The 13,986-nt window shown below is 38.1% G+C and overlaps 1 protein-coding gene across 2 annotated transcripts in view; it reads left to right on the top strand.

Moving 5' to 3' along the window:
* Positions 1-13,986, top strand: part of TEX15 (testis expressed 15, meiosis and synapsis associated) — an 81,686-nt gene that overhangs the window by 28,775 nt on the left and 38,925 nt on the right. For both annotated transcript variants that reach the window (XM_027530059.1, XM_027530060.1), the window contains exons 3-4: positions 1,279-1,429; positions 11,924-12,089. In XM_027530059.1, coding sequence (XP_027385860.1) covers positions 1,291-1,429; positions 11,924-12,089 — 305 coding nt within the window. In that variant the 5' untranslated portion in view covers positions 1,279-1,290. The remainder of the gene's footprint in view (positions 1-1,278; positions 1,430-11,923; positions 12,090-13,986) is intronic.

Genomic DNA, 13,986 nt, shown 5'->3' with positions numbered 1-13,986 from the left:
AGTTCTTTAAGTGTATTCAACATGGTTGTATACCTTTGTGTGGAGTAGGTATAGATCACAAAGAGTTTTTTGTAATGTGAGTTATTCTATAAATTATTCTTCTTTGCCTCATGAAACTTCCATGGAAGTCTTGACAAATATTTCTGGAGCTGGTATATCTTGAGGGATTCTTGTTAGTAGGCACCACCACTGGTGTGTCTCCATGTGACTGGATGAGAGAAAGGCTGGTTTTCTTCTCTTTCCAGACGTCTCGGTCCATGTTTGTGAGATTGAGAGATCACCTTTCACAAAGACTGGAGGAGTAGGGATTGGGAGAGTAACTGCTTGTGAACCTTCTATAGAATCTTTTCCTTTGTGACCCTTCTGTAGAATTTTGGCAGCTCTTAATTTGGAATGTGATGTCCTGTTTGTGAACAAAACAGTTGGTTTCAGGAGGCCCAGAGCCATATTATGAAATGGCATGAACAATATATCTTTGCATATATTTCTCTGTGTGTGGGCACCATAGGTTTCCTTTGATACCGTGTGTGAGTTCTCCTTGGGAGGTTAATGTATGTGTGTATGTTTGGGGAAAAGGTTGAAAGGAGGAAAAGGAATAGTGGTGTGGCAATGTATAATGTCTTAATCTATTGGCAGTGATACTGTGGAACAGTAGTGGTTGACTGTTTAGCCCATCAGCTGTAGGGATACCAGTGCAGATTTACAACCTTTGTAAAGGTTTTTCCAAAGCCAAAGACTCTTAATAAGAGAATATATTAAATTCGCAGAAGCCCATAGGAAAAATGTTTTAAAAAATAGGTGCTTGACAAGAATTTTACCAAGTGTTAATAAAAATTGTTGTTTAGAAGTTATTAAGCTTTTTGGAAACACAGAAGGTTTAAACTGCCAGGAAAATGTCTGTTAGAAACTACAAAACAGGGACTTCCCTGGTGGTCCAAAGGCTAAGACTCTGCGCTCCCCATGCAGGGGGCCTGGGTTTGATCCCTGGACAGGGAGCTAGATCCTGTATGCCACAACTAAGACCCAGTGCAGCCAGATTAAAATCAATAAATAAATGAGTAAAAAAAAAAAAAAAAACAACTACAAAATATTTTAAATAGTATATAAAATCGAAAGTTAATTAATTTTCTATGTAACCTGCAAAATGAGATTGAAATCTGTTGTTTGACTAAAAATATATCTGTATTCAATTCCATATAAGAACTTTTAAACAGTTTTACTGACATTGCCTTTTATTATTTATTGACCTTTTGTTTAATAACTTTGGGTTGATTTTAGGCCACCAACAAAATGGAAATGAAAGAGATTGGTAAACACAATACTTTATGGAAAATGAACTCAACCAGTCAACCTTTATTTGTTAATGGCAGAAATGGCAATCCTTTGAAAAAATTCACCATTCCCAAGATCAGGAGGACAGCTGGGAAAGGTAATTCTATGGAAGATGGGATTATTTCATAACTATTACTGCATTTCTCTGATCTTAGTTTATGCTCATCTTCAATTTTGACTCTTCATAAAATTAGCTTAAGTTAGGCCTTTAATTCCTTAAACACACATGTACTTTTTTCCCACACAGAGTAAGATAGACACATGTCTCCTATCACTCCCACTAAGTACACAGTTAAAAACACTGGACATCACACATAAAACAAACAAGACTTGGAAGGGTGGAGAGAAGAGGATGAGCCTGTGTGGGACCCTGGGAGTTAAGTATTGACATAGCATAAAGTTCTTCAAATTTTCTTTTTGTTTCCTTCATGTCTCAAACTGGATGACCACAACTGAGAAATGCCAACTTTTACAGACACAAAAAGCCCTAAGAAAAGTCTGCTCTGTTTTGCCAAGGACTGGGAGTAGGGTGACTTAGAATGTGGGAAACCTGTTTAACAGTGAACACACTATTCCTGCAAAATACCTGGAGGAGGAACCAGCACAGCGTCTGTTCCTTTTCTCAGCAAAGTGTGAACGGAGGGCCGAGATGCCCGCCTCCACCTCGGCCTGTGCCGGTGCCTTTCCCTGCAAGAAACGTCACATGACCCCCTCTCTGCTGTCCCCTGCAGTGTCTGTGGATTTCTGCTCCTGCCCTGTGGTGATGAGTTGCTGGTGGGGATGAGATACTCGGTGGGAGCAGAGTCAGCGAAGACCAAGAGGGGAGCCGAGACTGTCACACACCAGTAACAGGGTAGCTGTCCCCGTCCCACAGTGTCAGGGGAGGCTGAGTCAGGAGCATCGACTTCTGCCTCTTTCTCCTGGTAATGAGACAGCCGCCTGCCCCGCCACCACCCTTCCGACCGCCCACCACCCCTCACCCCCGTCCCCACCAGGGTGTCAGTGGAGACCCTGTGGAGAGCCAGTACTTCCTGGTGGTAAAGAGTTAGTCTCCCCACCCCCAGCCTTCTCCTACAGGCACAGTTATCCCTGTGACTTAGTCTTAGTAGAGGCTTATTACCACAGAAGATTGAATATGATCTAGAGTCTGTTAACAGTATCCCAAATGACCAAAATATTTAAAAAATCATCTTACCACCCATCAGGAAAATCCCAACTTGAATGAGAAAAGAAGAATCAACAAATGGCAGCAACACAATAAAACAGATGTTGACATTATCTGACAAAGCTTTTAAACCAGTCATCATTTCTACCAATTAAAAAATTAAAGTCATTCTAATGATGCTTCAACAACCAATTACAGTTTTGAAACAAATGGAAAATTGCAAGAAAGAAATGAAAAATGTAATAAAGAACTAAGTAGAAGTTTTGAAACTGAAAAATGCAATAATTGAAATAAAAACTAATTGGATGGGTTCCAGAAAAGAATTGAGATTTTGGAAAGAAGTAGTGAATTGGACGATACAGTAACAAATTACCCGGCCCAAACAACAGAGAAGACATCAAATAACAAAGCCTCAGGAACCTGTGGAACAATAATAAAAGACCTAATTTATTTGTTCTCAGAGCTTCAGAAGGAGAAGAGAGCATAGAGCTGAAAGAGTATTTGAATAAATACTATCTGAAAGCTCCCCAAACTTGGCAAAAGGCATAAACCTATACAGTCCCAGCTGGTGCAGTGGGAAAGAATCTGCCTGTCAATGCAGGAGATGCAAGAAACATGGGTTTGATGCCTGGATTGGGAAGATCCCCTGGATAAGGAAATGGCAACCCACTCCAGTATTCTTGCTTGGAAAATCCTATGGACAGAGGAACCCAGCAGGTTACAGTCCATGGGGTCGCAAAGAGTCGGACATGTCTTAACAACTAAACAACATTCAATCAAAAGGTTGAATGAACCCTAAACAGGATAAAGCCAGAGAAGTCCATCACAAGGCACATCATAATCAAACTTATGAAAATTAAGAACAGAAAAAATCTTGAGAGCAACTAAATGTTTTTATTGGGGAAAAATTGAATGGCAGATATTTCATTAGAAACCATGGAGCCCAGAAGAAGTGGCACAACATTTTTTAAGTGCAGAATGAAAAGAACTATACTCAGAAAAATATCCTCAGGAGTAGAACTGAAATAGGCATTCTCTGATGAAGTAAAACTCAAAATTTTTCACTAGTAAATCTTGGTGTAGAATGGCTAAACAAAGTTTCCAAGCAGAAAATGATGAAAGAAGCTGGGAACATTAGGAATGAAGGAGGGACAAAGGAGAGTAGAAATACGGGGAAATACAACTGACAGTCCTCCTCTTGAGTTTTCTAATTTTGTTTGACAGTTGGAACAAGGACAGAGGAGCCTGGTGGTCTGCAGTTCATGGGGTCATAAAGAGTTGGACACGAGCACATGTACAAACAGTTATCTCAGAATTAAAAGTTGTTTCTAAAGACCCTATGGATAAATCAAAATGGAATTTTAAAAATGTTTGCATAACCCACAGGAAGGCAGAAAAAGTGAAGTAGAGAATTGAACAACTGAGGGAAAAATAAACAGTAAAATGTCAGGCTTAAGCCCTATTGTATCAGTTATATTAAGTATAATTTATACCAGTTAAGACGTTTACACAATGGATTGAAAAAAAACCATGACCCAACTATAGACTGTTGACGAATGCACTTTAAATATAGGGATATAAGTTGGCTTAAAGTAAGTGTATAGAGGAAGATAAGCCATACAAACAATCAGAATAAAGCAGAGTGGCTATTTATATCAGTAGACTTCAGAGGAATGAAAATTCCAGAAACAGAAGGGGATATTGCATAAATCCACTAGTAGGATTCAGCAGTCCTAACTGTATCCCTAAATGACAAAGCTTCAGAAACCATGAAGCAGCACTGATAGAACTGAAAGGAAAAATGGGCAAATCTGGAATGGCAGTTGGTGATTTCGGTCACCTCTCTCAACAACCAGTAGAACCACAGAGACACAAAAATCAGTGAAGATACAGAAGAACTGAACTTTGTCAACTAACAAGATCTGATTGGCATTTGCACATTATTACGACATTATACTCTACACAACAACAGTAGAACAGACATTCTTTTCAAGAACTAAGTTGATGCTCATCAAGATAGACGATGTGTTGGGCCATGAAACACATTTCAACGTATTTAAAAGAACTGAAGTCGAATAATCTAGAAATTAATGATAGAAAGCATTAGATAAGTCTTTGAACACATGGAGAGTAAACAACACATTTCTAAATATTCATGAGATTTTAGAAACACATTGGATTGAATAAAAAAGGAGATGTAACTTATCAAAATTTGAGGGGAAAACTGAATCATGGCTGACAAATTCATAACACTAAATACTTCCATTAGAAAATAGGTTTCAAACCAGTAGTCTAAGTTTCCTTCTTAAGGAACTAGGAAAAGAGTAACAGGATAAGCCCATAACAAGCACAAAGAAAAAAAATGAAATTAAGAAGCTGGTTGCAAAGATAAAAAAAGGTGATAATCCTTTAGGAAGGTTACCTGTAGTGAGACTGACAAAAAAGACACAAACTACAACTCTCAGAAATGACATAGTATATCACTACTGAGCCACAGAATTGAAAGCCTTATGAACAGATCTAAGTACATAAACTTTACAACTTAAATGAAAGGGGCCAGTTTGTTTAAAAGTACAAATTACCAAAACTCACACAGTACTAAATAGATCATTTGATAGCCTTATAACTACAGGCATTCCTCATTTTGTTGCTCTTCACAGATACTGTGTTTTTTACAAATTGAAGGTTTGTGGCAGCACTGTATCAGGCAAGTCTATTGGTGTCTATTTTCCAACAGTAATCACTCACTTTGTGTCTCTGTATCAAATTTTTGTAATTTTCACAGTATTTCAAACTTCTTTGCTGTTACATTTGTTAATGATCTGTGATTAGTGATCTTTGATGTTACTGTTGCAAAAAGATTATGATTCACTGAAGGCTCAAATGATTGTTAGCATTTTTGTAGCAATAAAGTATTTAAAATCAAGGTTATATACATTGTTTTTTAAACATAATGCTGTTGCACACTTAATAGACTTCATTGTGGTGGTCTGGAGCTGAACACACAATGTCTCCAAGATATGTCTGTATTATAGAAATTGAATTCATAGTTGAAAAAAATCTGTTGGAAAAGAAATCCCCAGGCCCAGATGGTTTCACTGGAGAATTCTACTCAAGATTAAAGAAAGGAGCTAATACAAATCCTTTACAATTTCTTCTATAATATAGAAGAGGAAAGAATAACTACTAGTATAGTATTATCCTGGTGCCAAAGCTAAACGTAATACAAAAAAAGAAAACTACAGACCAATACCCATCATGAACCTTAACACACAAATTCTATACAAAATATAAAGAAGTAGTATTCAGCAGTATATAAAATGAATTATATATTATAACCAAGGGAGTTTTGTTCAAGGGATGCAAGACTGGTTTGGTATCTGAAAGTCAGTGTGTATTCACAAGACAAGGAATAACAATCACATGGTCATATAAATTTATGCAGAAAAAACTTGACAGAAAGCAACATTCATGATAAAGACTCAGCACTCTAGGAATACAGAACTCAGCTTGATTAAAAAAAAAAAAGTATGTAAAAAATACATATAGCTAACTTCCAGAAGGAAAACCACAGTCCCAGAAAACCAACCAAAATGATCACATGGACCACAGCCTTGTGTAACTCAATGAAATTATGAGCTGTGCTGTGCAGTGCCACCCAAAATGGATGGGTCATGGTGGAGAGTTTTGACAAAATGTGGTCCACTTCAGATGGGAATGGCAAACCACTTCATTCTTGCCTTGAGAATCCCATGAAAAGTATGAAAAGGCAAAAAAGATATGACACTGGAAGATGCGCCCCCCAAGTCAGTAGGTATCCAATATGCTACTGGTGAAGAGTGGAGAAACAGGCCCCAGAAAGAACCAACGATGCCTAGTTGTGGATGGGCTTCCCTAGTAGCTCAGTCGGTAAAAGATCTGCCTGCAGTGCTGGAGACCTGGGTTTGATCCCTGGAGAAGGAAGATCCCCTGGAGAAGGAAATGGCAAACCACCCCAGTATCCTTGCCTGGAAAATACCATGGACAGAGGAGCCTGGCGGGCTGCAGTCCATGGGGTTGCAAGGAGTCAGGCGACTATCACAGTGGTGGTGAGAGTAAAGTTTGATGCTGCAAAGAACAGTATTGCATAGGAACATGGAGTGTTAGGTTCATGAATCAAGGTAAATTGGATGTGGTCAAACAGGAGATGTCAAGAGTGAATATCAACGTTTTAAGAATCAGTAAACTAAAATGGATGGGAATGAGCAAATTTAATTCAGATGACCATTATATCTACTATTGTGGGCAAGAATCCCTGAGAAGAAATGGAGTAGCCCATAGTCAACAGAAGAGTCCAAAATGCAGTCCTTGAGTGCAGTCTCAAAAACGACACAATATGTTTGTTTCAAAGGCAAACCATTCAACATCACAGTAATCCACATTCAATACCACAGTGCCCCAAACCTTTAATGCTGAAGAAGCTCAAGTTAGACAGTTCTATGAAGACCTATAAGACCTTCTAGAACTAACACACACACACACACACACACACACACACACACACAAAGATGTTCTTTTCATTAAAATGCTAAAATTTTAAATTTCATTAAAATGCTAAAGTAGAAAGCCACACCTGGAGTAACAGACAAATATGGCCTTGGAGTACAAAATGAAGCGGGGCAAAGGCTAATGGAGTTTTGCCAAGAAAATACACAGGTCATAGCAAACACCCTCTTCCAACAACACAACAGATGACTCTACACATGGACATCACCAGATGATCAATACTGAAATCAGATTGATTATATTCTTTGCAGCTGAAGATGAAGAGGCTCTAGACAGTTAGCAAAAAAAAAAAAAAAAAAACACCTGAAGCTGATTGTGACTTCAGATCATGAGCTTATTGGAAAATTCAGACTGTAGAGAAGACCACTAGGCCATTCAGGTATGACCTCAATCAAATCCCTTATGATTATACAGTGGAAGTGAGAAATAGACTTAAGGGATTAGTTAGGTCTGATAGAGTGCCTGAAGAACTATGGATGGAGGTTCATAGCATTGTACGGGAGGCGGTGACCAAAACCATCCCCAAGAAGAATTGCAAGAAGGCAAAATGGTTGTTTGAGGAGGCTTTACAGATAGCTGAGAAAAGAAGAGAAGCAAAAAACAAAGGAGAAAAGGAAAGATATACCCATTTGAATGCAGAGTTCCAAAGAATAGCAAGGAGAGATAAGAAAGCCTTAAGTGAACAATGCAAAGAAATAGAGGAAAACAATAGAATGGAAAAGACTAGAGATCTCTTCAAGAAAATTAGAGATACCAAGGGAACATTTCTTGCAAAGATGGGCACAATAAAGGACAGAAACGGTATGGGCATAACAGAAGCAGAAGAGATTAAGAAGAGGTGGCAAGAATACACAGAAGAACTGTACAAAACAGGTCTTAGTGACCCAGATAATCACTCACCTAGAGCCAGACATCCTGGAGTATGAAGTCAAGTAGGCCTTAGGATGAACCTAGTGAAGGTGATGAAATCACAACTGAGCTGTTTCACATCCTAAAAGATGATGCTGTGAATATGCTGTACTCAGTACACCAGCACATTTGGAAAACCTGTGGCCACAGGACTGGAAAAGGTCAGTTTTCATTCCTGTCCCAAAGAAGGACAATGCCAAAGAATGCTCAAACTGCTGCACAGTTGAGCTCATTTCACGTGTTAGCAAGGTAATGCTCAAAATCCTTCAAGCTAGGCTTCAATAGTACGTGACCAAGTACTTCCAGATATACAAACTGGATTTAGAAACGGCAGAGGAACCAGAGATCAAATTGCCAACATCCGTTGGATCATTGAAAAAGCAAGAGAGTTCCAGAAAAACATCTCCTTCATTGACTACACTAAAGCCTTTGACTGTGTGGATCACAACAAACTGTGCAAAATTCTTAAAAGTTGAGAATACTAGACCACCTTGCCCACCTCCTGAAAAGCCTGTATGCAGGTCAAGAGCAACAGTTAGGACTGGACATGGAACAACAGACTAGTTCAGGATTGGGAAAGGAGGAGGTCAATGCTGTATATTTTCACCCTGTTTATTTAGCTTATATGCAGAGTATATAATGCGAAATGCTGGGCTAGATGAACCATAAAGTGGAATCAACCAGAAAACAGGAAAAAGGCATGAATAGTCATTTCACTAAAGAGAATGTATAGATTGGCAAATAAGCACAAAAATGATATTCAATATCTTAGCCATTAACAAAATGCTAATGAAAAGGGGCTCTCTTTATTCTTGTTAAAACAGCCGAAATAAGAATAGCAATACCAAAAGCTAGGAAGAATAGGAGAAGCCAAATCAGTCATGCAACCAATGGAAGCGTAAGATAGTTCGGCCACTTTTGGAAAAAGTTTGATGGTTTCTTGAAAAACTAAACATGCAACTACCATATGACCCTGCTGTTGTACTACGAGGCATTTATCCCAGAGAAATGGATGCTTACGGCCACACTAAAACCTATATGGAAATGTTTATAGTAGCTTTATTTGTAGTAGCCAAAAATTGTTAATCACCCTGATTTCCATTGAGTAAATGGCTGAAGTATGATGCATCCATACTGTGGGATACTTAGCAAGTTAAAAAAAAAAGATTTACTGTATCAGCAGCTTGATTGAATCTCAGAAGCAATATGCTGAATTTAAAAAGCCAGTCTCCATAGGTTGTAAATATTAATTTAAATATAACAGAACTTTATAATATAAAGTTCCATTTATAAAACATTCTTGAAATGATGACAGCTTAGAGATGGAGAACAGATTGGTAGTTCTAGGATTTAGAGGCAGAGAAGAGGAATAAGGTTATCAATATTACTATATATAAAGGAGTAGAATAAGAATGATCTTTGTGGTGATGGAACAGTTGTGTATCTTGATTATAGTGGTTGTTACATGAATCTACACATGTGATAAAACTGCATAGAACTACCCCCACACACATAACTGCACATGAAACTAGTAAAATATCAATGAGGTCTGTGTATTATACCAATGTCATTTTTCTGGTTTTCATGTTTCATTATAGTTACATGAAGTGTTGACACTGGGGAGTTTGGGCGAGGGGTATATACATAGAGCCGCTATAAAAATGTCATGATCTATATTCACTTCAACATAAGTTAAACACAAGCACACATGCACAAAGTCATATATCTTATGAAATGACCAAATTTTGTAATGAATTGTTACAAATATTAAAGTGAAAATTAAATGGAAAGGAGGTGAAGAATACGTTGTTTTTGAAAAACAGTGGTTTGTAGTATCTTGTATTAGTTTTGCCACTGTCTTATCCTGTTGATTATTAAATACAGAGGACCATTGTTTATGTTAGATTCATGTATATGGAAATTGCCTGAAGTTATATATATCACTGATCCTCATTATTCACAGATGCCATGTTTGCCATATTTTCAAACTCTCCTGCTTGCTAAAATGTGTTTGTAACCACAGCACCAGTACTCAGCACAGCACTTTCAGTCATTTTAGGCATATGCAGAATGGTGAAAAATTTGAGTCACTTGATGCACTTGTATCCAGATGAGAGAGTGCTCTGCATCTTACTCCAGCTGTCATATTATAGTTAAGTGTCCATTTCGTCACCTGCTTTGTGCTGTGTTGTTTGCACTTTTATAAACAGCCTCCACCATGTCATGCTAAAATGCTGTCTAGTGCTCCTAAGCTCAGGAGGTCTATGATGTGCCCTACAGAGAAAATGCATGTTACATAAGCTACACTATTAACACAAAATTACAGGACTGTTGGCTAAAAATAGGGCACATTCAGAAAAAGGAAAACAAAATTCACCAACTTGTACATCAAACCTCTGCAGAAAATGTTGAAGGAACATTTGAGTACCTTTCCTGTGGAGAGAGTAGAATCTACATTTGTAGACTCATGAGATGACCACCAGTAAAAAGCTTGTGGGCAGCATTGTTGGAAGGTGAAAAGCCAAAGAGACATTTGATCATGGCACCAAGGGTCAGGAGAATGTTAAGCCCTTCTTGGCTAGAGCTTGCTGGCTCCCACGCTTCAGAAGCTGATAATGGATGCAGGCAGGTTCTGCAGAACAGGAGACTGGGGAAGAATTTCAAAGACACCTGCTAAGTGTTATACAGGAAAAGGTTATGTGGCAGGTTTCCAACCTGGATGAGACTGGCTCATTTTACAGAGATGTTGGCAGGCAAGCTTACTGCACATGGCATTCCAGTTGTCAAAAATGTCACCAGAGGCCCACAGGAACCTAAGCCTGTATTTCTACTAAGACTAATATTAATAGTTCAGTATTCACTGATTCAAGGTTGGCAGCAACTTTAGTATACTGTAACTTCCACAAAGAACAAGAATCAGCTGTATTCCCCAATTTCCTCTGGGTCCTATTCCTTAAGGGTTTTGATTCTTTAATGCATCTACTTAATATAACAATGCTTGAAACATTGCTCACTGTCCTCCAAAAGACTGTGCTTCTTACTCATGCCACTGTATCAGTCAAGAGTTAACAAAGATATTCTGGTATTATTGAAGTCAAAATAACCAAATAGTTTACTAGTATATAGGTTGCCTTATTTGGGGGAAATACAACAAATGTTCATGACCTAACATGAGCTACAAGGTTTGTGTAACAATGTATGTTGTAGAGCCTGTGCATCTTAAGTTGAAAATGAGTCACCTATATCAGATCAGATCAGATCAGTTCAGTCGCTCAGTCGTGTCCGACTCCTTGCGACCCCATGAATCACAGCACGCCGGGCCTCCCTGTCCATCACCAACTCCTGGAGTTCACCCAGACTCACGTCCATCGAGTCAGTGATGCCATCCAGCCATCTCATCCTCTGTCGTCCCCTTCTCCTCTTGCCCCCAATCCCTCTATCTAGTATATCTGTGTCAGCTTTTAAGAACTCCCAGTAGGTAAGTGGGGTAAGACAGGATTCCTATTTTCACTTATACCGGGTATAGGAAGTCTGTATTACTGTTATAAAGTCTTAAATATATATAAATGCCTCCAGACGTTAATGAAACTTCCAAGTACTTGGTTATTTTGTATCTTATACATATCTATAGTTTTCATTGTGCAGATGTACAACAATATTATTTTATTTTATTTTTTATAACACCAAAAACATTTTGTATTGTGGTATAGCCGATTAGCAATGTTGTAGTTTCAGGTGAACAATGAAGGGTCTTAGCCTTACATATACATGTATCCATTCATCCCCCAACCCCTCTCCCATCCAGGCTAGCACATAACATTGAGCAGAGTTTCATGGACTGTCCAATAGGTCTTTGTTGGTTATCCATTTTAAATATAGCAGTGTGTACATGACCTTCCCAAAGACCCTAACTATCCTACAATGATGTCATTTTAAACACGAATAACCGCTTACCCTTTCCTTTGTTTTTAGTTTACTTGTCACCTTGTTACACCAATACCAGAGAGTATAGTTTCATACATGATACTCTCAACGAGTGCCGGCTTGATGTAAGCTGTGACCTGCAGTCTTCGTGGCAGTTTGGGGATACAAAACTGATTCACAATGAGAGTCTAGAAAAAAATTTTACTTCTAAGAGGTAAGTTACTGTGACCTAAAGATGTTTGAGATTTTGCTTGCTTTTTCTGTGAGGTGTTTATACAAATTTTTTATTTCTGCCATTTGAGATTTTATAAGTGTTACCAAGAAAATAAGTACAGAAGTGTTTTATTGATTATTTTGTTGCCATCTCATAGCTTTTTGTAACAGTAAAGAGGTACATGTGAGATTTGATTAGTAAGTTTTTATACATTATTGTAGCCAGGTTTCAGACACACCCTTCTAATTTTTTAATCTTCGTAAATTTTTCAGAAGCATAACATCAACACATTAATTAAACAGGTATTTTGTAGATGCCTTGTGCCTCTTGCATAGTATAAAACAGCATTAAAGTATTTAGAATGTACCTTTTTTTCTTGATTCAATCCTTCAGAGACGGAGTTGATGTTTTATTCTGGCACAGTTGTATTTGGCTGTTTCCAGCTATTCCACTAGAGCCACAATTTCTGACACTTAACTTTTTTTTTTGTAGTATACAAATATTTGTTAATCTTTATTTATTTTTCAAATTAAATTTATTTATTTTAATTAGAGGCTAATTACCTTACAATATTGTTTTGGTTTTGCCATACATCAACATGAATCCGCCACGGGTGTACATGTGTTCCCAATCCTGAACACCCCTCCCTCCTCCCTCCCCATACCATCCCTGTGGGTCATCCCAGTGACACTTAACTTTTAAAAAGTACCCATTCTCCGACTTCTCTGGCGGTCCACTGGTTAAGACTCCATGCTCCCAGCGCAGGGGGCACTGATTCGATCCCGGGTCGGGGATCTAGATCCCACATGCCGCATAGCAGGACCAAAAGAAAAAAAGTACCCTTTCTGTTTTGAGGAAAGACACGTTCCATTAGGTAATTTGGATAAGAAAAATAACAGCACATGGGAAGTTCTCATTGTCAACGTTTTGTATTTATAGGTACAGATCTTGTGTGAACACGGTTCAGCATTTTCATTTTCTGAACTTGCTTCCTTCACCATTTTGCATTTTAAGTTAGAACCTAACTGTAGCTTGATGGACTCACATTGAGAACTCGTTTCAGAATGTGTTTGATCTCTTTTTTTTGTTGTAGAATCAGTTCCTCTTGACTCAAACATGCTGCCCCACTTGGTGTCAGTTTGGGAGAATGGGTAGAAATGACAGAATTAGTTGATGGCATAGTCTTTCCTAAAAACCATACTTTTGAGCAAAAGTAGAATGGACTGACTATATGCTGCCCCCTCCAGATTGAAATAATGGTTTGATCAAAAATTAATTCTTGCATTGTTCCTTGATTTGAGTTATATTGCTGCTGCTGCCAAGTCGCTTCAGTCGTGTCCGACTCTGTGCGACCCCATGGACTGCAGCCTACCAGGCTTCTCCTTCCATGGGATTCTCCAGGCAAGAACACTGGAGTGGGTTGCCATTTCCTTCTCCATGAGTTATATTAGGCATTTTAATTTGTGTACTTTTTCACAATGCCCCCTAATACTTCATTTCAACCATTTATTTCTCCCTGTTAACATTACAAAAGAGTTAAAACAACTCCCCAACAATACAAGACCTAACAGAACATTCTAAATGACTAGTAGGTGTAGGATTTATGTATTTGCCCAATTAGATGAACTCATTTATATCCCATAGTATTTGATGCTCATTTTATATTGGTTTTGTCTGACTTTCTTACTACATTATGAGTTTTATCTTACTTGTTTTTGTGTCCATAGTATGAAACTGAGTCTGGCAGCACAGTGAGCAATTAATTGTTAAATTAAACTACATTTTAATGTCATCATTTTAAATGAGTGATGCTAGAAGATACCCTTAAGTAGCCTTAAGGCATAGGTTTTTGAAAAGAAATACCAGAATGGTTAGCAGAGGAGAAAAATAGGATAGA

Source organism: Bos indicus x Bos taurus, chromosome 27 (assembly GCF_003369695.1).
Source record: "Bos indicus x Bos taurus breed Angus x Brahman F1 hybrid chromosome 27, Bos_hybrid_MaternalHap_v2.0, whole genome shotgun sequence".
Lineage (NCBI taxonomy): Eukaryota > Metazoa > Chordata > Mammalia > Artiodactyla > Bovidae > Bos > Bos indicus x Bos taurus.
Note: the sequence above shows the minus strand (reverse complement) of the source record. Positions and strands in the feature narration are given on the sequence as shown.